Source organism: Malus domestica, chromosome 07, assembly GCF_042453785.1.
Source record: "Malus domestica chromosome 07, GDT2T_hap1".
NCBI lineage: Eukaryota > Viridiplantae > Streptophyta > Magnoliopsida > Rosales > Rosaceae > Malus > Malus domestica.
This window is the reverse complement of record NC_091667.1, coordinates 29,402,399-29,427,724: the sequence shown is the minus strand read 5'-3', so window position 1 is coordinate 29,427,724 and position 25,326 is coordinate 29,402,399. Positions and strand designations below refer to the sequence as shown.

Sequence of the window (25,326 nt, the reverse complement as noted above, 5' to 3'; positions counted from 1 at the left end):
ATTAAGATTGACATAACTTTTTACTTTAATCTCTGAGTATTTGAAATCGATAAAAATGATCATTAAGTCATCAATCATCATTTTGGTTTTACGTGAAATACCTCCATTAAATTAGAATAAAATGACATAATACACAAAACTTTGCTAAATCATTTTGGTGAGTTGTTGATTAAATTCAGTGTATTTTTTTTATTTTGGGCCTTATTTAACAAAAAATTTTACTAAATGACAAAATGATTAATAGTAGATAAAGTTATAGACCACTCATATCGATTCTAACTTTCAGAGACTAAAATAAGTAATTATGTCAATTTCAACGATCATTTTAACTGAAAAGCCAAATAGAAAAGAATACTCTTATTCTTTCTATTTTTGGAGTTGCAATTATTGAAGGTCTCTCTCTCCGACCGCCATGAAAATTCCAGGAGCTGTCGTAGGTTACTATGTTTGCCTGTGGTCCCGTAGTATGGGCACCAGTTAGGTCAACCAAATAGTTGGTAATCAAGTGAAACTTTACGAGTTTTAGTGCCAACATCTGAAAAAGTGGAAAACGTTTTATTCGAGTTTTTTAAAAGCATTTTTCCACTTTGTTTCACGCATTAATACTGACATCATGACGGTCAGTTTTCCTACGGCTACGGCTAGCGAGTTTTTGACTACGGTACGGTTGGAGCTATTCTTCTTGATATAAACGTTTTGAATTGTGAATACATTTCAATGGAACGAGTTTGATGTTATGGTGGTCGGTTTGGACATTAGGGGGTCAGTGTTAAATGTCAATGTTAAATGTTTAAGTTTTTAAGATAGAAACAAAGCGCAAAATGAGTAAAATAATTTCAATTTATTCACTGAGACATTTTGTTGAACACTTAGTAGCTTTGTTGTCGTCAACCGAATCATGTTGCGCACATATCAACAGATATCAACATATGTTTGAAGCAATCTGATGAGTGATATCGAAAGAATTTGTCGAGTCTGTTGATGCAACTTGTCAAATGCTATCGAGATATGTCTAAAAGACATTACATCAAACATTCGAAAAGTCATCGAAAGACCTTCACATCTATATTTTCCAGACTACAAGTGGTCCCGGAACCACCTTGGTTCCAATGTACATCCTCCCTTACCGTGACGCTCCAATAATGCCATGTAATGTGACACAACATGCCATATAAAACCGTGTTAGATGACAGTAAACTCATTTCATGTTAAGTCTATAATGCTCAACATATTTGTGAAAAACAAGACGTTTTCAATTGGTTTTCAGTCAAATATTCTGCACGAAGCGCCTAATAATTATGTGAAAGAACCAAAAAATTACTTCACTTGTATTAATAGAAATATATGGGCTGATTGTTATTCATATGGTGAACAATCCATGCCATTGAAGGACGACGTATGTATCGACTAGTAGGTGGTATCTGATTCCAATATGTATGCAAGACTCAGCTCCCTCAGAAACTTGTTATGATTTCATCTACGAAGGGAAAGGGGTATGGTAAGCATACCAGCAATCCCAAGAAGAAAACTAATACGCCGAGGCCAACGTACTTGTCGTCAGGATCTGTGATCTCCTCATACAGTGGAGCAATCGGCCCTCTCTGTAAGAAAAATATCAAAACCACCCAATAAAATGCCACGTCGCTGACCAGGGATGATAATCCGAGCAGCGCGATTGAAGCACCGGTGATGCGAGTTGCAGCCTGTTGTATGAAACGATTGATCAGTACAGATTTCCAACCTTCAAGCTGCCAGTTTAAGTCGTAATGAACTTCGAATTGCATACCTTTCTTCCCCAAATGGCAAACGAAATTCTGCCCCCGTCAAGCTCTCCAGCTGGGATGCTGTTAATAGCGTTGATAACGAGTCCAGCCCACGCCCATAACAAGAGAGGGTTAAGAGAGATGGGAGTGCCTTCCTTCAGCGCATCCCCGAGGAGAAGCTTTGCTATAAAAGAAAGAATGTCAGGGTCAAGATATTATCTCTGCTTAAGGAAACAAAGGTCTGCTGAAATTTGTTATCCTTTCGAAACTTGAACATGCACACAAAGCCTAAGCACGCGATACATCTCTAAAACAAAGTGCTTACCAATACCCCCAATAAGAAAAGACTCGTGAAAAACAGAAGCATCGACAACGACACCAATGCCATCACTAGGTGGTAAGAAGAATCCTAAAAGCAGAAGAACAAATCCCAAGGAAAATCCAGCCAAGGGTCCTGCCGCCGCAACTTTTAGAAGACTTTCACGCTTGGGTACAATATTCACAATTCTTGTAATTGTACCAAAAGAACCTATCTGCCAGTAAACAGTTCATTAAAATTTGTCTGTGTTTAGCAAAAGAAACTTAAAGTAAACCAGCACGCACGGGTAGAAGCAAGCATGTCAGCCCCGTGATAAGCCAGGATAATTTGTAAGTTAGATTATAATTTCTATACTTCTGTCCACTTCTCCTAGCAGTTCTTTCAACTCATGACATGATTGTTAAAAACTAGCGACAAAGAAACAATCAGCCTATATGGAAAGTAACGCTACTGTAGGGCAGACATTCACAGATATTTACTTAGTATATGGAAACGCAGATTTATTCAGGTAAACTCGTCATTTAAAAATGGGGGGTTGGGGGACTTTCTTCATATGAAATTCACCTGCCAACTGGGGATAAAGTATGGCACTCCAAGCACGACTCCGGTGCTGTTTGCAACTAAAACATGGCCGAGCTCATGCACCCCCAGAACAGCTGCAGTTACAAGGGCTCCAGGTAAACCATTCTTTAAGAGGTCAGGATTGTCAAAAGCTGACCTGGGACATTTTCAAAACAACAAAACTATTATCGCGAGTGTGCACTATTACGTTAAGGGTTAAAAAAAAGAGCATAAATAGTGTATTGGTGTTGACCCTAGAAATTACAAAGCCTACGTGGCGCGCAGGCCGAATATATTCTAAGCTAACTACGTCCTTCGGTGATTGCGGGGCATGCCAACTCGTCGGCCGAGGCTCGGCCGAGGAGTAAATTTGATGATCCTGCGTTGGGTCGCGCTACTGACTTCTGCGTCTTGCGATTGCGACCGAGAAAGGAACGCGTCTCGGCCTCTTGGGTTCTCGAGCCTGAAGACAAGGCTGTTATTTCTTACAAAGTTCACGAACCGAATTCGGCTTACAATGTGCCGAATGTAATAACTGTAACACCTCACCTCGCCGAGAAGGCTAATGAGATGACCTCGACCAACAAGGATTCGAAAACCCTTCTCGACCGAGACTTGGATAGGCAATCGACCGTTCTCGCCGCAGTGCTGTTGATGCCAACGGAAGATACTGCGAGACCGACCGACTCTACGGTGACAGAGCTATCTATGCCGACTTAAGATATCACCGGTTGCTTCCACAGTGCTGTTGATGCCAACGGAAGATGTGTCAGCGAAAAAGGAAAAGAAAAAGATCTCAAGTTGTGAGAGTTTGCGCAGGGCAATTTTTGTGTTGATTTGCAGGGGCTTATTCCATTGCTGAATGTCTTGTATTTATAGTAGCAGAACACAGAACCCGAGTTCCAATCCTATTCGAACTAGGTTTCCCTCTCCGGATTAACATTACCTTGATCAGTCCTATCTCTGCTAGGACTACGAATCTAGTCCTTAACTGAGCCGGATTCGCCTTCCAGTTTTACTGATCTCGTCGAGGGTCCCTATTGTATTAGGACTCGACTTGCACTCTGATTTAACTGACCTAGGCTTGGAAGCCCATGAGCTGAACGCCCCATGACCCTCTCGCCGTACGTCTTCCCGGGCCGAAAGTGATTCCTTCCTCGGCCCAAACTGTTATTTTGGGCCCAAACATTGCCCCCTCGCTTCTGAGGTCCTCGGCCTGAAACCTTCGGCCGAGTTTCGGCCTTGAAGAAGCGAATCTACCACTCAGGATCCCAATACCCGAGTTCCAAGGCGCATTTATTGAACACGATCGCACGATCTTGATCCTGCCAAACCACTCGCCACGTGGCATCCTCTAACATGGCCAATCCCTGATAATGACGTCTGAAGCGTGCGCCTGCCCGAACCGTCTTGCCATTATGACCACTATCTCAATCCGCGAGCCAGTACATCAGTCCGTGAGCCCACCTGTCATCGTGCAGGCGTCGAACCGTCTTTCGTCATTAACTTCGCCGTCATACGTGATCGTGCGCCCCCAAAACCTAAAACCGTCGGTCTTCTCAACCGCATTTCCCAAATGTTCATCATGATCAACGATTCCTCCGGTCGATTTTGCCATTTGTTTTGAATTTCGAACGATTGCTCTTCCCCCCCATAACTCTATAAATACCGAAATTCCCTCATTTGTACTTTTACGCTCTCAAACTTCCTGAAATCCTCTGTCATTGATTTCTAGTGCATTTCTCCTATTCCAAGTCTTCGTTTTTAAATCCCCAACCCAGACAACCCTTTTACTCCGTGCCTCTTTCACACAATGGCGTCCTTCATCTCCAAGCTTTCCAGGGAATGCGACCAACACCAGAAGATTGTTGATCGGAGCTCGATCAAGACCATCCGGTTTGAAAACGACATGAGCACCCAGTACCAAATCTTGGGTCCTCTCTTCAAGGCTACAATTCCGCCGACTATCATCGGCCTTCTCCAGGAGCACTGCCTAACACCCTTACTTCAAGGGTTTGAATGGTCGCGATGGGATGCGGCTAAACCCCAGGGCTCCTGGCCCTCGACGACCACATCCTGGGCAGCCTGGGTCGTTCGAATGGAACGACTCTTCGGCGAGCAATGGAAGGCCCTTGGCATCTACGACGCCATTCTCCTTTCGTCTATGGAAATCGTCCCCGACAAGGAGCTTCTCCAAGCCGCTCTGTGCTTCTGGTGCTCGGCCACCAACACGATGGTCCTTCCTCTGGGTCCCATTGGTCCCACCGTCCTGGATATCACTGCCATTCTGGGGACTTCGGCGACCGGGATCCCTGTCGACGCGACCCTCTCCGGGCATCCGTCGAATATCGACCTGAAAACGCTCTTCGACCGTCGGGCCTTCGAGACCTTGAACCGTGACGGTCATATCCCGTCGAAGGAAGATATTCAGAAGCTCCACAAGAACTTCTGCAATTACAACACCCTCTATCTTCACTTCGCCGGCCGAGGAGAAGAGGACCTGCGAGAGGGAGAGCATGAAGCCTTCCTCTTCTACTGGTACAACAAATACGTTTGTTGTACCAAGTCAAACAAGTGTCTGGTCGAGAACATGCCGGTAGCCGAAGCCCTGGCTAGTGGTCACGTCTTGGCACTGAGTTCCAATATTCTCGCCCAACTTTTCCGCTGCCTGGCCGAGGCGACCCTCCACAAGGTCGACCCACACCAGAATGGTCCTCTCTGGGTCTTCCAGCTCTGGTTGCAGGTATACTTCGCCTCCCTTCGGCCGGCCATAGCTGAATTCTCACCAACAGAGGCGCTTGGACCTCAACTGGCCTCTCGACCGACACCTCCCCATCAAGCCGAAGAGGTATTTCGGTACCTCTTTGCTCTCGACGACTTCTCCAACGACGAGTTCCTAATATGTCGTCGTCGAGACTATCCTTCCTCCATCAGGCTGCCTACCTCCCCATGGAGCGCGGAAGAGGACGCCGATCTTCGTCAGACATGGGGGTCGTTTGTGCTTGCTCGCGACCTCCCTCTCGGCTGTGATGGGAAACGGTCAGGTTGGGAAGTATATCATCCGAACTTCCTTGCCCGACAGCTCGGCTACCTTCAGGGCTGCCCTATCCCCCTTCTCTCCTCCCGAACGGTCCTAAGTCGTGAACGCGAACCTCGTTCCTCTGAGAAGGAATGTAGAACCGCCGTGAGGGAGTTCCAAGAGCACTGCCAAAAATTCCGGCTTCGACCAGCCACCCCAGAAACTCATTGCACCGACACCTTCGGTAAGTGGTGGGAAAATTACACCCAAGAGTTCTTTAGTGCGCCGGTCGAAGATGTGGTGAGCAGACTCTTCGGCGACCGACCTAAGAAGGCCTCGGCCCCTCATACTCAAGGTACCTGTTCCATTTTCCTCCTTTCCATCAACTTTGCATATTGATTTGCCTCACTGAATTGTCTTTATCCTTTTAGGTAGTCGGCCTTTGAGAAAGACGGAGGCAGTTGCCGCTGCTACGGCCGGGAAAAAATCGGTCGTGGCCCAAAAAGACAAACCCGCTGGTAGGGCCGTGCTGATCAAACGGCCTCGTCAAGAGGCCGGGCCGGCTATCGAGCCTTTCCCGCCTGCCAAGCGGGTCAAACAACTGGCGAAGAAAGGTGCACGGGAGATCCACATTATCTCTAGCCATACGACGACTCCCAGTGCTTCCCCTTCTCCCGTCGCCGGCCATTCTGGGGTCAAGAAACAGCCGGCTTCGGCCATAGAGACGGCCCCAGCGCGGCCTGCCTCTATGGCCGGCGAATCAGTTGTACCTCCCTCTGTCGAGAAGGCACCTGTCTCACAACAGGCGGCTCCTACGACCGAGGGAACCTCTCCCAAGAATCCAAAGCCCACGGTCTTCGTGTTGGAAGAGAGTGAGGGGAGCGACGAGGTCCCGCTGGCGCGTCGTCCGCATACTTGTCAACAACCTCCTCCAGTATCCGAGATGGCGGTTCAAACCGGCCCCTCCTCGGCTAATCGTGGCAAGCGCACGGTCGAGGAACCGACCCCGGTGGCCGAACCTCTCGTTCCTTCTCAGGACCAGGACGTCCCTGCCTCCACTGAAGCAGCTGCGCCAGTCGGCCCATCGGCAGCTGACCGTGGCAAACGGCTGCTCGAGGAACCCGAGGCCACGGCGGAATCGCCGGTCCATCCTCAAGACCAAGGCTTCCACATTCCTCCACAGGAGGTTACCTCGGCTTTTGTAAGTACCTTCAATTTTCCTCCTGATTGCTTTTCTGCTTTAGAATTCTAAACAAGGAAAACTAAATGTCAGGTGCCTGTACATTCTTTTCACCGTCAATTCTATGCGCCGAAGGGCGTTATCTATATTTCCTGGCCGCCTCAGTGGCCATCAAACGTAGATAACCTCCATCGGCCGCGTGAAGTGAGAAGCAATCTGAGACACTGGGCTCGGCCATTGAGTTCTTTAGGTTCGAGCAACGACCCTGGGGACATGGCCGAGGTCTCCTCTCGGCAGGTTAAAAACGACACCTTCTTGCTATTCTTGTCATGACTTCTTTTAAGCTTAACCTTGTCTATTCGCGCAGGCTTCATGGGAGGTTGAATTCAAGGCTCTCCTCTCCAGCACGACTGCAGAGTCCGGCCCTTCGGCCGCTCCGACTGAGGCTGCCGATCCAAGCACCCTAGCCCAGTTGCGAGAAGTCCTGTCGCTCTCATCATCGCAAGTACTTGAGCGCAACGGTCTTGATCTGCTCGGCGTGTGTCTGAACGACCTTGGAGCCGACGGTCGCCTAAGCGGAGATGCCATTGTTCGGGCATCGTCTGCCTTGGAGCGCGTTCGGGAGACATTTAGCATCTTCCAGACTGCTCTGAAGGCCGAACAGGACCTACAAGCCGCCACGGCCGTTCAAGACACCCTCCGTCCGAAGATTGACGATCTACGGGCAAAAGGAGAAGCATTAGCCGAGCTCGACCGTCAGATGGCCGAACTAGCAAAACGCCGGCCGGTCATTGCTTCTGAGCTTGCGAGGGACTTCGAGTCAGGCGGGAAGGATCGCCTAACTGAGTATGCGGCGGCCAAAAAACGGGTCGAGCGCCTGAGGCTGGACAAAAAGAATCGGCAAGCCGAAGTCATCATGGCCGACGTGCGGTGGTTGGAGTTGAAACCTCTGCTCAGCACTCTTCTTCCCTCGTCTCCTTGAATGTATTCGACCTACTCATTTTTGTAATACCTGTCAATTTTAATGGAATGACTTTTTCTACAACAATTTTTTTTATTCACGCATTTCCCATGTGACCGGATAGTATTTCTTCAAGAACTTCCCATTAATTGGTAATTTGTGAACTACTCCAGTCCGGTCTTTAAGATGATACGCCCCTTTGCCGTATACCTTATGCACAATGAACGGCCCTTCCCAATTCGGCGACCACTTGCCGAACCTAGGATCTTTTATTCCTACGGGCAACACCGTTTGCCACACCAATTCACCCTCGCCGAACGTTTTCTGTCGTACCTTTTGATTATAGGCTCGCTCGGCAATCTGTTTCTGTGTCACCAGTAAGTTATAAGCGTCAAGTCGCGCCTCTTCCAAATCTTCTAGTTCCTGTCTCATGGACTGATTATATTCGGCGCTAAACAAACTACTTTGTTCAATTAATCGCAACGAATTTATGCTCAACTCGACTGGTAGCACCGCATCGTGTCTATAAGTCAATGCGTACGGGGTTGTTGCAGTCGCCGACCGGGGCGACGTTCGGTATGCCCATAATGCCTCGTTCAACTTCAAATGCCACATGCCAGGCCTTTCTTTTATTATTTTTTCGAGGATGCCAATCAACACTTTATTACTTGCCTCGGCCTGCCCATTCGCCTGGGGATAATACGGTGTGGACTGTTCCAGCCGAATTTTCAAATTGGCCGTGTATTCCTTAAACCTTTCGGCTGTGAAGATTGTTCCATTGTCGGTTCTGATCGTTTCTGGCACACCGAACCGGGTCACAATGTGTTCCTCCACGAAATCGCAAACTTCTTTAGATGTTAGCTCGGCATATGATTTTGCTTCGACCCACTTAGTAAAGTAATCAGTTGCGACTATTATCCATGCATGCTTAGCAGCTCCAAAAGTCGGCGTGATTTTGCCAATTACGTCCATGGCCCATCCTCTAAACGGCCATGGCTTAATGACCGAATGTAGCGATTCGGCCGGGACCCTTTGTATAGGCCCATGGATTTGGCACTGCACGCATCCTCGTGCAAACTCGATACAATCTTTCAGTATTCTCGGCCAAAAATAACCGTGTCGTCGGAGTAGCCATCGCATTTTTCGTCCAGACTGGTGAGCTCCGCATACCCCTTCATGAACCTCTGCGATCGCTCGAGTACTCTCTTGAGGGCCGAGGCATAGCAATAACAAACCATCTTCGCCCTTTCGGTATAACTCGCTCTGGTACGTGACATAGTTCGTGGCGTGAGCCCGTGTCCTGCGACTGTGTTTTCCGTTAGGATTGTCAAGGTACTGCATAATGGGTTTTCTCCAATCATCTGGTACTGCCTCGGCCGCGCAAATTTCTATAGAGTCCTAGTCCTGCCGATCTAACAACGAAGGCAAGGACATGACCCTGGTACGTATCACATTGTCTCGACGGAGGATTTGCTGATCAACCAAGGCCGGGTATAATTGTTGTAATATCGGTATCTCCCGGCCTAGCTTGCCCCCCAGGAGTTGTGCACCGGAGGCGATTTGAGCCAACTCGTCTGCGTCGGTATTATGAACCCGAGAAACATGCTCGAATGTAATACCGTCAAAGGACTCGGCCAAATAGCTGGCGACCATGTGGTAAGGCGCCAGAGTACAACTCATGCAGCGAAAAGACCCATTAATTTGGTTAATCACTAGTTCAGAATCCCCGAGGACGATGACACGAGTGGCATGTAGGTCAAGAAGAAGGCCTAGACCAATGACCAGAGCCTCGTATTCGGCCTGATTATTGGTACAGTCGAAATCCAATTTGAGCGAAAAATACCAACGATCGTTGTGAGGAGACTGAATGACGATGCCTGCGCCGGCCGAGGACGAAGTACTGGAACCATCGAAATACATCGTCCAATAGTTGGCGCGGGTCACCACCATGCCAATCTCGACATCAACACCCCCGAAATCGTAAGGCGAAGGGTGCTGGGCAAGGAAATCGGCCAACGCCTGTCCTTTCACAGCTTTTTGCGGCACGTATTGCAAACTAAACTCGAACAACGCCATCGTCCATTTCCCAATTCGGCCCTTCACAATTGGCCGGGTAAGCATGTACCGGATAACGTCGGTCTGGGCAATGACTTGGGTGACCGACAGGAGCATGTAATGCCGAAGCTTGGATGCAGCGAAGAACACGGCGAGACAGAGCTTCTCAACGGCGGAATAATTGATCTCCGGAGGACTCAGATTACGGCTGAGGTAGAAGATAGCATGTTCCCGGCCGGCATCGTTGTCTTGCGCGAGGAGGAAACCGATGGACTCGTCGGCCGCCGAAATGTACAGCTTGAGAGGCTTACCGCGCTGAGGAGGGACCAGGACAGGTGGGTTTGTAAGGGAAACCTTGATCTGTGTGAACGCCGCCTGGTGCTCCTCATTCCACATGAACTTATCGGAGTCCTTAAGCTTCAAAAGTGTGGAAAATGCTTTCATTTTACCTGCCGAATTAGCAATAAATCGGCGTAAAAAATTGATCTGGCCGAGTAAGGACTGTAATTGTTTCTTCGTTGTTGGGGGTGGGGCGGTGATGATTGCGCGTGCCTTATTCTCATCGACTTCAATCCCACGATGATGTACGAGGAAACCAAGAAAATTCCCGGCCGATACACCGAAGGCACACTTGGCAGGATTCATCTTGAGGTTGTGCTGACGCATACGGAGGAAAGCCTGTCGGAGATCGTCCAGATGTGTCTGTCGGCGTTTAGATTTGACGACAACATCGTCGATATAAACTTCGACGATGGTGCCAATTAAATCATGGAAGATGGTGTTCATCGCCTGTTGGTACGTGGCGCCGGCATTCTTGAGGCCGAATGGCATGACAACCCATTCGTAAGTGCCGAGTGCCCCCGGGCACCGGAAAGTAGTTTTGTGCACATCGGCTTCGGCAATAAATATTTGGTTGTATCCGGCATGTCCATCCATAAAAGAGAAGATAGCATGATTCGCCGCGGCATCGATTAACAGATCTGAAATCGGCATTGTATACTCATCTTTGGGCGTTGCCAGATTCAGATTGCGAAAATCAGTGCAGATGCGCAGTGCACCACTTTTCTTTAATACAGGAACAATATTCGCCAACCATTCGACATATCGAGCTGTCCAAATGAACCCGGCTTTCAAAAGCCGAACTAGTTCGTCCTTAACACTGAGTTGTACTTCGGTCGAGAATCGACGAGGTGGCTGACGGAAAGGCTTGAATCCGGGCTTAATACGTAATTCATGCTCGACTAAAGCACGATCTAAGCCGGGCATTTCATGATAACTCCAAGCAAAACAATCTTTGAATTCCGTAAGCAAGGCCCGCAACTCGTCCTTCATTTGTTGAGGAAGTAACGCACTAATAAACAAAAGTCGTGGGTCATCGGCCGTCCCAACATTAATTTCTTCCAAAGGGTCCTTAACAAGGGGCCGATGATCTTCGAGTTCGGCCGGGGCGGCTCGAATTTTATCAAAAGATAATACAGGCCCATTATCTCCCTCAGCAAGGAACTCGACGAGGTTGACGCCTGAATTTGGTTGTTTAGATATCGTATACCAATGGGCCAGCAGTCGTTCCATAGTGGTGTCAAACATCGGCTTCGGGGAGAAAGTTAGCTAATCCGAGTCTTGCCGAATCCTGCTGGACAGTCTCGGCACCAACCTCGATAGCTTTCTGAACGGAAATCCGAGTCGGCCGTCCCTCTTCATTGAAGCCTTGCAACGTAATATAGCCGACGTGATCGTCATAATACCGTGCTTGAATCATGTTGGCTTCGAAGGGCTGGCTATCGGCCGGATGAACAGTGACTGATTTACCGTCCCAAAAGACAAGCACTTGGTACAATGAGGAAGGAATACAACTGGTTTGATGAATCCAATCTCGGCCGAGCAGTGCATTATACTCGGTTTTGGAATCAACCACGAAAAAGGCGGTCATATGGGTGCGACCGGCCATATCCACAGTTAACGGAAGCACACCTTTGGTGTGGGACTTATCGCCGACGAAACTACTCATTGTGATCCCTGACGGAATAAGCTCGTCATTTGAACGGCGTAAGGCCTTCATGATGTTCAGGGGCATGATATTAACAGTAGCTCCACAATCGACAAAAACTTTAGAAACCGGATATCCCTCGATGTGTGCCGTTACATACAATGGCTTTAAATGGTGAAGCTTGGCCGATGATAAACGAGGGAACAATTCAGCCAAAGCGGCCTTTAGACTATCATCTCTTGCTGTTGACTCGCCTTCAGCAATCGATATAAAATTAACATGGCCAGGTTCCTCGACAACCACATCTCCATCGAGGAAATTTGGTTGAGCCGTGCTTGATTGAAAATCGGCAGGTAATACATGAACCATACTAATTTCCATATTATCCAGGACTGACGGGCCCATTTGGTCGAGATCCTCCTCGTTCGGTTGGTTAGCGACTACGGACTCAGTTGTCGTCAGAGTCGGACAACGAGATTCTTCCGTCCCTTCAATAATGTCACTCGGCGGAGCTGCTTCGGCCACTTGTTGGCTCTGCGTGACCGCCTCAGGTAAGGTCGAGATTGATAATGAGCTTGGGGTCAAGACCTGAACCTGCTCCTGGTAGTGTAGCCGAGCATCCCTAGTGTCGAGATAAGCATCCAGACGGGCAATACGGGTGATTTCATCGGTCGTAAGGCCGAAGAGAGAAACCGCCGAAAATACTTCAAAGTGATACCGTAAATACTGAAGGTCCTCTAACGAGAAAGGAAGGTCAGCGACATCGATATCGGTATACGGGTCAACTTCAAATCCAAAGACACGAGCTTCTCGTATGTGCTGGAACCTTGCTTTCAATCCTGGATCTGAGGTCTTCTGGATGATCCGCTCAGCATCCGGACAAGTCAAGACAAGATCAATGGTGTCCTGACAAGCCTTCGGCAAACCATACAAATCGTTGGCCGAATGTTCCTTATGAAATTCTCGCATATATTCCAAAGACTCCCCAAGGAACGGGGGATGCAAATTCCGTCGAATTTTGACCAAAGGCTCTTGTATAGCTAGCGGGGATAATTTGCTTTCGGCCTTTTGCCTGAAATGTTCAACACGTGCCTTCATTTCCCCTGGTCGAATGAGAAGTTTGATCCGCTTATCAGCTTCTTCAAACATGGTCTCGACGTCTTGATCGACCAGCCGTTTCCCCTGAGCCAACTCTGTCATAATTGGTGGAGGTGGTCGCTTTTCATTAGTGGCAACTGTATCCTTCGGTCGCCACTTAGGGGCCGAAGTTTCTTGGGCTGCTTGTCGGCGAGCCATGCAATCTATCCGTTGATGCCGGCGTTTCTGAGATTTGGACAACGCAGTGTAAACGCCCTTCGAAGAATGGTATGTATACCAACGTTGATCTCTAGGCTCGGGAGGCTTGAAGGTCTTTTGACTCCGTAATGATCCTGAACTGCTAGAATTACGCTTATAGTAATCATCGTCATAAAATGAAGCATCAAAATCAAGGCGCCGCCTGACCGGGGGTGTATCTTCCATCCGTACTTTAGGACCGAGCCTCTCAAAAACCCCGTGATGGTGGCCTTCATTGGCTACCTTTTGCCGAGTTACGGCCACAGACTCCGAAGAAGGCTTCTCCTCTGATTCATTGTCGACCTTCGCTCTACATTTCCTGCACAAAACCGCCGTTCCACTATCTTCATCAGTACTATAATCCATCATAGATTTGACAATAGCGGGTCCCGTTAAAGCCGTAGGTGGTTTATTTGAACGAAAATCGGCCATGAACCGTGGCCGAACATTCTGATTCCGCGGGCGTTGTGTCTCAACCACTTTAGCCTTGCCTTTCCCTTTGTCCTTGGGTAGGTACGCGTCGACCATGTTTACTGTTGCCGTGGGGAATGGATCAGTATCCACACTCATCTTTTTTTCGGGGAATTTCAGTTTGCCATTATCAATCCAGTTTTGAACGTTGTCGCGAAACACGACACAATTGTTTGTCGTATGTTTGCTTGAATTGTGGTATTTGCAATACACCTTCCCTTTAAGCTCTTCGGCCTTAGGAATGTTGTGATCGGGCCGAAGCTTGATAATTCTTGCGGATAACAGTTGGTTGAAGATTGCGTCAGCCTTGGTAATATCAAAAGTATAGACCTTTGATGGTTTCAACACTCCTTCAGCGGCCGAGCGACTTTTGACTTCTCTAGAATCAACCTGAGTTAATGCCTTACAAACGTATGGCTTATCTATCACTATCTCGGCCGCATCCACACTGACGCATTCATCCTCGGTTGACGCATAGCTGACAGTAGGATTTTTGTACAACGTCCCCCGAGATGGCGTTTTCGAAACCTTCTCCTCACGGAGCAAGTAGTCGTACTGTTCAACATGCTGGGCTAATTCATACATGTCCCGAAAGTTTGCCCCCAGGAATTTCTTTTTATATTCGACGTCGAGGCCGTTCAAAGCAAGCCTGACGAATTCGACTTCGGGTAAGGGCACTCGGCACCAATTCCGGGCCGATTTGAACCTAGTGAGATAGTCCATTGGTGATTCATCAGATGCCTGAGCCATCCTTGCTAATGAAGAAACTGACATCTCCATCCCTGGTCGATAAAACTGCTCATGGATCTTCTCGACCAACTCTTCCCAGTTCTGGACGGAATTGGGAGGTAGATTAATGTACCAAGCAAATGCCGAGCCGGTCAATGAGAAGTTGAATAGCCGTAACTTATGAAAGTCACTATTGACATCTCCGCATTGCGCAGTGAAACGAGCCACGTGCTCCAACGAAGATAAAGACGATTCACCGGCAAAAAGACTAAAATCTGGGATCTTGAAACCCTTCGGGTACCCAAACGATTCCACGTAAGCTGGGTACGGATGAATAAACTTAGGAAACTTCGGCCCTTTCTTCATAGCCGAGTCAATCATCCGCTGAACTTCGGTCATATCAACAGGTGTTGCTTCGACCCTCTGGTCGGTCCCGTCTGACCTACTATTCGACCCTCCTCCTTTCTCCAAGTTAATTGGTTTGAGCAGGGCAGGAATAGGCCCGGCCGGTACAATCGGTGCCGGGTTGTTTTCTGGTAAACAAGGTTGGCGAAGATCGAAAGGCATGCTGCCACCAACTTGGCTAACCAGCATTTCGAGCAGCTTGGTTTGCCGATCATTGGCACTGAGTATCGCGTCCTGCAGCTTGTCAATGCCTCGACTGAACGTCTGCTCGACTGACCGAGACTGCTCGTCCAGTCGCTTTCGGAGAAACGACCTCGTTGGTGGGTCTGATCCTTCACCACCATCCTCGTCACATTCCTCTATTATCCCTTCATTGAGAACGCATGTGTTTCTGTTAGGGATCTCTAAACCACGGAGTTGACCGCCGAGATTAAGTTCTCTCTCTCGGCGAGTCGCGCTCGTGGACTCAGGTGTACCAACGCTAAGGGGATTCTGCGCCTGTGGCACACTCTGTCCTATGCTCTGACTCGGTAAATCGGCTGTCGACTTTCCCATAGCTGTTTTCTTTTTTACCGATCGTGTTTCAATTGGCATGAACTTCGTAGTTTAGCACTGGGTCCCACTGGGCGTGCCAAAATGTTGACCCTAGAAATTACAAAGCCTACGTGGCGCGTAGGCCGAATATATTCTAAGCTAACTACGTCCTTCGGTGATTGCGGGGCGTGCCAACTCGTCGGCCGAGGCTCGGCCGAGGAGTAAATTTGATGATCCTGCGTTGGGTCGCGCTACTGACTTCTGCGTCTTGCGATTGCGACCGAGAAAGGAACGCGTCTCGGCCTCTTGGGTTCTCGAGCCTGAAGACAAGGCTGTTATTTCTTACAAAGTTCACGAACCGAATTCGGCTTACAATGTGCCGAATGTAATAACTGTAACACCTCACCTCGCCGAGAAGGCTAATGAGATGACCTCGACCAACAAGGATTCGAAAACCCTTCTCGACCGAGACTTGGATAGGCAATCGACCGTTCTCACCGCAGTGCTGTTGATGCCAACGGAAGATACTGCGAGACCGACCGACTCTACGGTGACAGAGCTATCTATGCCGACTTAAGATATCACCGGTTGCTTCCACAGTGCTGTTGATGCCAACGGAAGATGTGTCAGCGAAAAAGGAAAAGAAAAAGATCTCAAGTTGTGAGAGTTTGCGCAGGGCAATTTTTGTGTTGATTTGCAGGGGCTTATTCCATTGCTGAATGTCTTGTATTTATAGTAGCAGAACACCGAACCCGAGTTCCAATCCTATTCGAACTAGGTTTCCCTCTCCGGATTAACATTACCTTGATCAGTCCTATCTCTGCTAGGACTACGAATCTAGTCCTTAACTGAGCCGGATTCGCCTTCCAGTTTTACTGATCTCGTCGAGGGTCCCTATTGTATTAGGACTCGACTTGCACTCTGATTTAACTGACCTAGGCTTGGAAGCCCATGAGCTGAACGCCCCATGACCCTCTCGCCGTACGTCTTCCCGGGCCGAAAGTGATTCCTTCCTCGGCCCAAACTGTTATTTTGGGCCCAAACAATTGGTAACCATTGACTACAAGAACCTATACAGAATACTTCCTATTGACTTAGTATTATGAAAATACAAGAAAAGAAACTTGCATACTGTAAATTGGACTGCAATTCAGGAACATTTTGAAGAAGTAAGGTAAACAACGTGACCAATCCAAAAGCACCAGCTGCAAACCACTCTGGGACGGCTGCAAGATTGACACCAAATCCATCATCGTAACAAATCATAAGCTTTAGAGAATGATTTCAGCCTACAACTTCCACGGAAATCCTGTAACAGGGCAGGAGCTAAAGAATCACCAGTTGACTCTGGCTGTAATGTCCTTCGTGGAACTACAACGGCCACTGGTTGATCATCCTCAGGATTGACTAGAAGGAAAAGCTTATATTCATCACCAAACTTGTCCTACAAACAGGTTGTGCAGATGTTAACAGGGAATCAATCGTAATTTTGAATCATAAAATAAAGGAAGAACAGATATAGGTACCTGCATTCTCTTTGATATCTTTTCATAACTTTTAGCAGGCACTCCTCGCAGGTTTCCTTTAAACAATACTCCAGTCTGGTAGAAGAAGTAACACAAAATCAGAGGTTTTCAAACACGCAGGCTAGAAAGCATATCTTAACATTCCAATGGTTTGCTACATTATCAGCATTTTCTCGATTACTCTTTGAAGGATAGTTTTAAGTCCACAGAAAAGCATGCATAAATTCGTACCCTCCGTAGGAAAGAAACTTCACCCAACAACTGAGGTTATATCCACATGCCATTCCCTATGTTTACTTCACTTCTATCCAGTGGAGAAATTGGCATAGACATAAAAAGTAAAAGTAATGCAATCAATCAACTCACCTCATATGGATCCTGACCTGTCACGAAAAAGGTATCAAAGCCGAAAACTTGGTTCTTAAGAATATCGATTGTTTCCTTTGGAATCCGGATGGATTCACCCGGCTGTAATATTAAGAAGAGGGTGTTAAAAAGAAGAGATGATAAAAAAGAGGCGTCTTCTTATACAAGAAACATCAAAGAACTTCATAATCACCTTCACACCTGGAAGAGGCGATCCACTGGAAACTTCTACATTTTCAACTTCCTGTCATAAATACAACCTTAGCACAATAAGCGTCAACAGAGCTAATTTCCAATACCCTCTTCATCAGAATAAGAAATTAATTATCCTCACTTTTGAGATAAAGAAATCTGAATAATGAGAGACCAACATTCTGGCATATAGACTCTCCTGTTTGGGGACTGATATCTGGAAAAATTGCCTACATATAATGTTCGTGACGGGGGGTTTCATACTGAACTCGAAGGACAATATTTTCATGTATAACTAGTGAATGGGAGTCACTAAGGAATACGCTTTGAATAATTATTCGTACTACTACCTCCATCATGAGAAACAGAAATGAAATCAATTTCGCCTATATCTGAGTACACAATCACTCTGTTTCTAACATGTAAATCTCGAAACTTGAAGATGTAAGGAAGATAAAAATTTCAATTGACTGACAGTACCTGTTGAGCCTCAGTTTCAGCATCATTGTTTACTTGGTCTGCAACTATCGGCTGCGAAGCGAGATGGACGGCATCAGAATCTCCATCCTCATTTTCATGTCCTTGTTTTTCCTAAAATCTCAAAGTAGGTAAGAATTGAGAAACATGAAAATGTTGAGAAATTAACATCAAAATTTAACAAAAAATCGAAATTGCACCTCATCGTTATTGCTATCCGGTGGCGGTTCGGTCTCCGTCTCACTCACTCTACAAACAACCTCCCGCTTCCTCAAAAATCTAAATTAATCACAATAGTCAAATTCCAAACAGAAGAATAACAATAATAATTTGATAATTGTTTGGTGGGATTATACAGAGAAAATCTTGCCTCGAAACCTGGTGGAGCTTCAAGCTGCTTCTACGACGATTTCGTTTTTGCCAAGAAGAGGTTCCCGAAGCGAAATAGGGCTGAAAACGAAGATCGCAGCAAGAGCTGCACTGCGATAAGGGGACGAAATTCCCCCGAAAGGTTGCGGAGAAGTTCATTTCAACTAGTAGCTAGTCAGAGGTTCTAATTCAGATGAAACCCTAGCGCCATTGGAGCTTGGAGAGAAGCTTTTGTGTGAAAGTTAGAAGCTTTCAGAGTGTCAGTGAGGTGAGAGGGCGTCTTATCCTCAGAGAAAAGATACAAACACACGCAGACGCAGACGCAGAGAGGCAATATCTGTTTTCAGGTTCGTTTGGTTAAAGCGCGCGTAATTGGTATTTTTTTTAATGGTCAGATTAATTTTTTTTTGTTTTCAACCTTTCTATTAACTCTTAATTTTACAACAGTCTTATACATCCGTTAAATTTACTGTTAAATCAACCGTTAATTGATGACGTGATTGGACAACAACTATATAACACGTGTCACGTAAAAAATTAGAAAAAATTAATATAAATTAAAAGAGTGTCGGCCTTCCCCGCTCCCCCTCCCTCCCTTCTCTCTCCACGGCCGCCACCGGCGTCACCTCCCGCTGGCCCCGACAACCTGATTCCCGTTGTCCCCAGCACGAATCGAAACTCAAACCAGAATACAGACTCCAAATATACAAAGCAAACCCTCAACCCTCTATGCAACAGAATCCCTCCATCCATTCAGGTTCTGAGATTACTCAAAGCCTCGAGAAATGACTGTAGCGCTCATGCCTTCGGAAAACGTAGAAATTCTTGCTTCCATCATCGTGAAAAGCTTAGAGAGTCGGGATTGCATGCCCGAGTCCCAAAGATCCCACCACCATTAGGTAAAAATGCATCTAGTCCAAAAACCATCAGATCCATGCTCAATCCATGGGTCCCAATATAGATTCGTCAATCTAAGGTTGAGTTTGTTTTCCTATGCCTCTGACTTGAGTTAATCTAAACCATGTGATTGTTTGAGAACATTGAAAATTTTGGAGTGGTGTTTTTCTGCGACGCACCTCCGCCGCACCTCCCTTCTCGCAACGCCGCCGCTCATATCTCCGCCAACCGAAAGCCGAGAGAGAGAGAGAGAGAGAGAGAGAGAGAGAGAGATGAAGGGGACTCTCTCTCCGTTGTCTGTATTGAGTGGCGGTAAGTAGGGCCAGGGGTGGCGGTAAGGAGGGCCCTGGAAGATAGAGAGAGAAACTGAGATAGAGGAGAGAAAAAAAGAGAAAATTCAGACTTGGGGGAGGTAATCAGGTTGTTGGGGCCGGCGGGAGGTGATGCCAGCAGCGACCGTGGAGAGAAAAGGGTTTGGTTGAGCACAGAGGAGAGAAGGGAGGGAGCGGGGGAGGCCGACACTCTTTTTTTTTTTAATTTTTTAATTTTTATTTTATTTCTCACGTGGGCCCTTAATGACACGTGTCACACATTCATTGTCTACGTGGGCGTTACGTCACCAATTAACGACTGACTTAACAACAAGTTTAATCGATGTATGAGACTGTTCAAAAATTAAGACTTGAAGTATGACTTTGTGATGAAAAAAACTTTATGTAACAAATGTTGAAAACCAAGAAACTTTAGGGTAATAAACTAAGATTAAGCCTTTTTTTAATTATTACTAGCAGATGGGCACACACAAAGTGTGAGAAAAATTTTTATTTTTGTTGTTGAAATTTTTTATTTTTGTTGTTGAAACAGAAGGAGATAGGAAGAAAGTTATAGAGAATGTGGGACTAGGAAGTTTTTTTTTTTTTTTTTTGTAAGAGATATGTTAGGATTACATGTAGGTGAGACTTTGAAAAAAAAAACAGAAAAATTTGGTTGTGTGAAATTACATTTTTGCCCCATATTTCTTATTCATATTCTGTTTTAATTAGAGGGTTAAACTAGTAATTTCATAGGGATTTGGTTGACAATGAATGTTTTATTAATTAGTAGAAATTTTGTGTACCCGTTGAATTGTGAAGCAAAAATGCTAACAAGACTTAAAATAAGATTTCTTCATAGACATTCTGACACTTCTTAGTTTAATATTAATTTTTCATATCAACGTTATAAAATATTGTATTAAAAACATGAAGTGTCAGATAATTTTATTTTTGAGAGTCTCCTTAGTGTTTCTCATGTGAAGCTTTGATGACAGATATGAGTTAAGTTAGTTAGTTAAGAGAGTGTAATAGTATGTTCCCTTAATCACGACAATTCATGTATTTTGTGCCCGTTTGGAGCTAATTATTTGGGGAAAGATATCTTCGTCGAATCCTTTTTCTAGAGATCTGGGGGGATCTTGTGATCATGATCGTTCATCGTATATTGTAGGGTCAGAAATCATTTGAAATTTAAGATTTAAAATTAAATATAAATAGTACCTAACGAAAACTGACTGCACGATGTACAATGAACGACTATAATCATGAGATCTCCTGAATCCCTAGGAAAAGGATCATCCGGCGAGGATCCTTTTCTGTTATTTGGGACAATTTATGTTTTTTTTTTAAAGGCTTTTTATCTTTATAAATCGTTTAGTAAAGTGTGGTGTGAGAAAGTTATGGTAAGATAAAGTTGGATTAACGCTAAACTTCACAGAAAGCTTTTATCCAGTTCACCTCTTTTTCGACTTCGAATCGCCTTGTATGAGTCTTCCTGATAAATTATGATCATGTTTAAAAGTTATTTAAAAAATAACTAAAAACGTTTTTTTTTTCAGTACATAACCAACCCTCTAAAATATCAACAACTTTAGATTCATAACTAACCCTCTAAAATCTTAATTATTTGAGTTACAAATCTCGTCTCATGCTTAAAATATGAAATCATTTTATTAATTATTTTCAAATTTAAGGTTATTAAGTAACAATTTTCCTCTTATCCATAAACCTCTTGAAAATCAAAGTGATGCAAAAAAAGCTGAATTTTAAGATGAAAAAGCACCTGTCTGATTACTCACATGAAAGCACCAACAAACTAAAGCCACCCACAAGCTTTCACCATTTGCTAAACACAAAATTTGGGTTCCAATTGTTGGATATATGTCAACAATCTGTGATAATTTATATATGCTAATAAATAATAAATACAATAGGAATTAACAGAATATAAACTAGAATACGAATTATAAAAACAGACAACTTGTAGATCGAGGCTTGCGTACCACAATGTCCTTGAAACAGAATTTTCGCCCCTACTCAGTGCTTGTAGTTCTACGGACGTCTGCTTCACCAGGATTCAACGATCTAAGTCAGAAATTTCAGCACCGGAAAATTGACTTCTGGCGAATATTAATGTGGTTCTCTCAGTAAGGATGTTTAGGATTGCAAGAGAAGATTTATGATTTTTCTGTGTTCTAAATGCCATACAGATGGATGTATATATAATGTGATTATACCTGTTCGCAACAGGTATAAGGAAGGGATGCATTTGTTGGGAGACATCTGCTGAAAATGGTGTTTTTGTTTCTGCGTTTTCACACTTCAAACTTCATCTGAAAAGATGAGTCTGTTGGTAAAAATAAATAATTAATTAATTTAAATTCAAAATTAAAAATAATTAATTAATTCTGAAAATAATTAATTAATTTAATTATTAGAGGTCCAAGGCCCAAGGCCCATCTTTTGACAATTAAATATATATTAATTATAATTAATTATATATATTAATTACCAATTAATTAGTACACCCCAAAGCCCAACCTCAAAGGTGAGCCCAATTTTAGTCTCCAGGCCTATTACTCCAATCACTTTCTATAAAGGACAAAGCCTTATAAAGTGATAAAATCTTTTGTGAATGGCCAATCTGGGACAAAGAAATTTCTACTCAAACTACTCAAATTTCCAACACCAATGGCTTCCAAAATGTACATTTCTCTTCTGTAGAGTTGCACTGGTCTGTACAAAATATCGACACCACACGTATGACCACAACAAAACAGATTTGAATGATCATATAGTATCAGTGTATCACCGAAAGGTTCGAAAACTGTGGTTTTCCATACAACACTCCTATTTCTACATGAGAAATGCTAAGGAGACTCAAAAGTGAGGCTCTCTAGAAACTCTCTGTCACCTCACGTTTTTTGCTTAATATAATGTTGACACGAGAATTAACGTTAAATTGTGAGATGACAGAAATAAATAGAAAGTCTCACTTTCAGAGTCTCCGCATTTCTCTTTTTACATATTACAAGCACAATAGGATTGGCAAGAGCTTCACATATCTTCAGGTCACATGTCCCACCTCGACTTCCGCTTTCTCTTCTTATCTGGCCTGATAAGCAATTTAACAAACTCTGACAATGGAGACGATGCCATTACCACTGGATCTTCCTCGTCATCGCTACAAATCCAACCGTAGTAAGGTCTAGGCATTCAGGGTGCAAGTCTGTCTACTCGAAGACAATCGTTAGCATCTGCAAGACAAGTGGACATTATACCGAAAAGGGAAGAAGTTTAGCACACAACAACAAGAAGAAGCAGCAATCAACTTACCCTATTTCCCGCAGCATCTTGTGCTTGTACTTTCTCAAGAAGCTCTTCATTCAGGAGCGTATAACAACACTCCTCGATAAATCGCCACGGATTCCTATTCTTTCCCTTATAAACCTGAAAGCAAAACCCTTTTCACATTTCGAACAAAACCCAAAACCGATTTACTCAGAAAATAATGAAAACACACACAATGAAAATTAAAAATTTAGAAAAATTAGACCCACCTTCAGTAGGTCATTCACCGTAGAACGAACGAGTTTCTCGTCAAACCCCATTTCACGCGTCGCAACAATGGCTGCGTCCATTCGGGTATCCTTCAGCAAATACCAAGTGAAGGTGCAAAATGTCAGAAAAAGACAGAGTGAGAAAGTGCGGGAAAAGGCGAGAAAGTGTGAGAAAATGAAAGAAAAGGCCGAACCTTTCTGCCCTCGTGCTCGTGGAGCCATTGTTGGAGCTCCGTCGCCCCACAATCTGAAGGCCCAAATCTGCTGCTGTGTTGAATTTACTTGCAATGGCTAAAAAGGGAACTTGAGGTTGGTGTGAGCTGCAGGTGGAAGTTTGGTGTCGCACGCAATTCCGAAGTTGAATAGCTTTGTGTTTGGTATTTTCACAACTTGGGCCACACCGGACTTGTTTTGTGTTTGGGCTGTCACTATAAACAAGAGAGAAATTCTTCTGGCCCGATGGTCCGACCGCACACGTACAAACTAAAACATCAATACTTGGGCTTTTGTTCTTTTTTTTTATTGACCTTTTCGTGTGCGTAATGCTCTATACTTGTGTTCGTATTAAAGAATTTCTCTTATGAGCAAACTCGACAAGTAAGGTGATTCTTTACTCTTTTAGTTTAGCTTCGCGTTTATAGTCTGTTACATTACGAGCATTGATGTTTATACCATTTAGTGTTTTTTTAATTAGTGTAAGTGTCTCGCTTTTATTAGAGAGGATGTACACGCCTAGATGATCAGTTTACATGGTACAAATAATTTTATATTTGGATTGCGCCTCAACCTCTCTTGATCCATATTTTAATTGGGTTCTAACCCTTCATGATAAACTTGAGATATTACCTAGTATGCATCAATAATCGATGTACACAATACGCCAATATCTGTGACCATCGAATGTTTAATTCTTGACTGTACATCTAACTATTTATTTATCTAAATCATATCATACACTGAAGCATAATAAAAATCTTTGATTATGAATTATGATGTGCCAATTGCCAACAACGAAATGCAATGATGGTTTTATATAGATCAAGAAGCTGACTTGCTTTATGGAAATGCGAAACATGAAGGTGGAGCTTTATCTCTTAGTTGATGGGATTAAAGATAAAAAGGATGTAGAAAGAAGAAAAAGACGCATGGACGATGTCTCTTCAAGTTAGGGATTAGTTCAATCGGAAAGTCGGAAAATCGTATCAAGCTAGCCAACCTTATCACGATGCATGATTGGAGGTCAGCTTCACATCAAGTTTAAAGGAAACCAAGCTTAATTGGAGTATTACTTAGGCCATATCCAACCGATGGTTGGCCAGATGGCTCGTTTTAGCCCTCTGGCCCTCCAAGATTCTCCAAGATATTAATATTTTAATGAACAGTACATGACCATATTTGCCTCCGTCTCCAACCAAGGGTCAGAGGGTCAGAGGGCTCGTTTTAGCCCTATCATAAAAAACCGTCTCGAACCGAGGGCCAGAGGGCCATAAGGCCAAACATAATTTATTATTTAAAAACTACAACTTAAAATAAAATGAAACAAATTTTGTGAAATAGAAGTTATAGGAAAAACGGAATTTAAAAAAAATATGAAACAAATTTTGTAAAATAAAAGTTATAGGAAAAAATAGAAGTTATATGAAAAATTTTGTAAATAAAAAATAATAATAAAACTGTAAAAAAAAAAAATCTCAAATGCAACGGCTAGTTAGCTAGCCGTTGCATTTGAATTTTTTTGTTAAGAAATCATGTCGGTTATAACCGACAGTAATACATTTACATTAAGTAATAGAATGTATTCCTGTTAGTTATAACCGACAGAAATAACAAAACATTAAAAAAAAATGGCCAGCCCTCCAGCCCTCTCCGATTCCGTGGGGCCCTTCCAGATTCCAGAGTTATCTAGCCTAGCCCTCGGTTGTAGACGGTTTTCGGGCTATTTTTGGCCCTTTGGCCCTTTGGACCTTTCGGTTGGAGATGGCCTTAGGTTTTCAGATTTGGATTGTGAACTTAAAAAATAGAATCGAGATCTGTATCATGATGCATGAAATTGAATGAGAAAACTGAAAATACAAGTAGCAACATTTGGCTTAAGTGATAGTCTTCTAGTATGTGACTCTTCTCAGTGTGGGAAATGATAAATCTACTGATAAATGATATATGCAAATCATAATATATCTTCGGTGATATGTAAGAACTTAAGTGAAGCTCACGTATATGGCTAGCGACAAATAAATGAGTAGTGACGGATTCAAGGGGGTCCTCTTAGGTTCAGGGATCCTACTGAAGTTGGGAAACATAGGGAG

At 44.5% G+C, this 25,326-nt stretch overlaps 1 protein-coding gene and 1 long non-coding RNA gene across 3 annotated transcripts; both read right to left on the bottom strand.

Moving 5' to 3' along the window:
- Window positions 1–1,296: 1,296 nt before the first annotated feature.
- Window positions 1,297–18,608, bottom strand: LOC103431678 (probable zinc metalloprotease EGY2, chloroplastic). The gene is made up of 12 exons (XM_029105925.2): window positions 18,251–18,608; window positions 18,081–18,159; window positions 17,884–17,994; window positions 17,405–17,455; window positions 17,212–17,313; window positions 16,846–16,920; window positions 16,658–16,763; window positions 16,452–16,545; window positions 2,647–2,800; window positions 2,089–2,296; window positions 1,787–1,947; window positions 1,297–1,703 (listed from the first exon to the last, which is right to left on the bottom strand). The coding sequence occupies exons 1-12, from the start codon at window positions 18,406–18,408 to the stop codon at window positions 1,455–1,457; spliced, it is 1,548 nt and encodes a 515-aa protein (XP_028961758.2). The 5' UTR covers window positions 18,409–18,608; the 3' UTR covers window positions 1,297–1,454.
- A 3,548-nt stretch (window positions 18,609–22,156) lies between these two features.
- LOC139197880 (uncharacterized) lies at window positions 22,157–23,346 on the bottom strand. 2 transcript variants are annotated; one of them, XR_011583255.1, is made up of 4 exons: window positions 23,215–23,346; window positions 23,021–23,110; window positions 22,797–22,910; window positions 22,157–22,717 (listed from the first exon to the last, which is right to left on the bottom strand). It is a non-coding gene; the product is annotated as an uncharacterized lncRNA (long non-coding RNA). The 2 variants fall into 2 exon arrangements; XR_011583256.1 differs by having other exon boundaries at window positions 22,157–22,693.
- Between the last annotated feature and the right edge of the window lie 1,980 nt (window positions 23,347–25,326).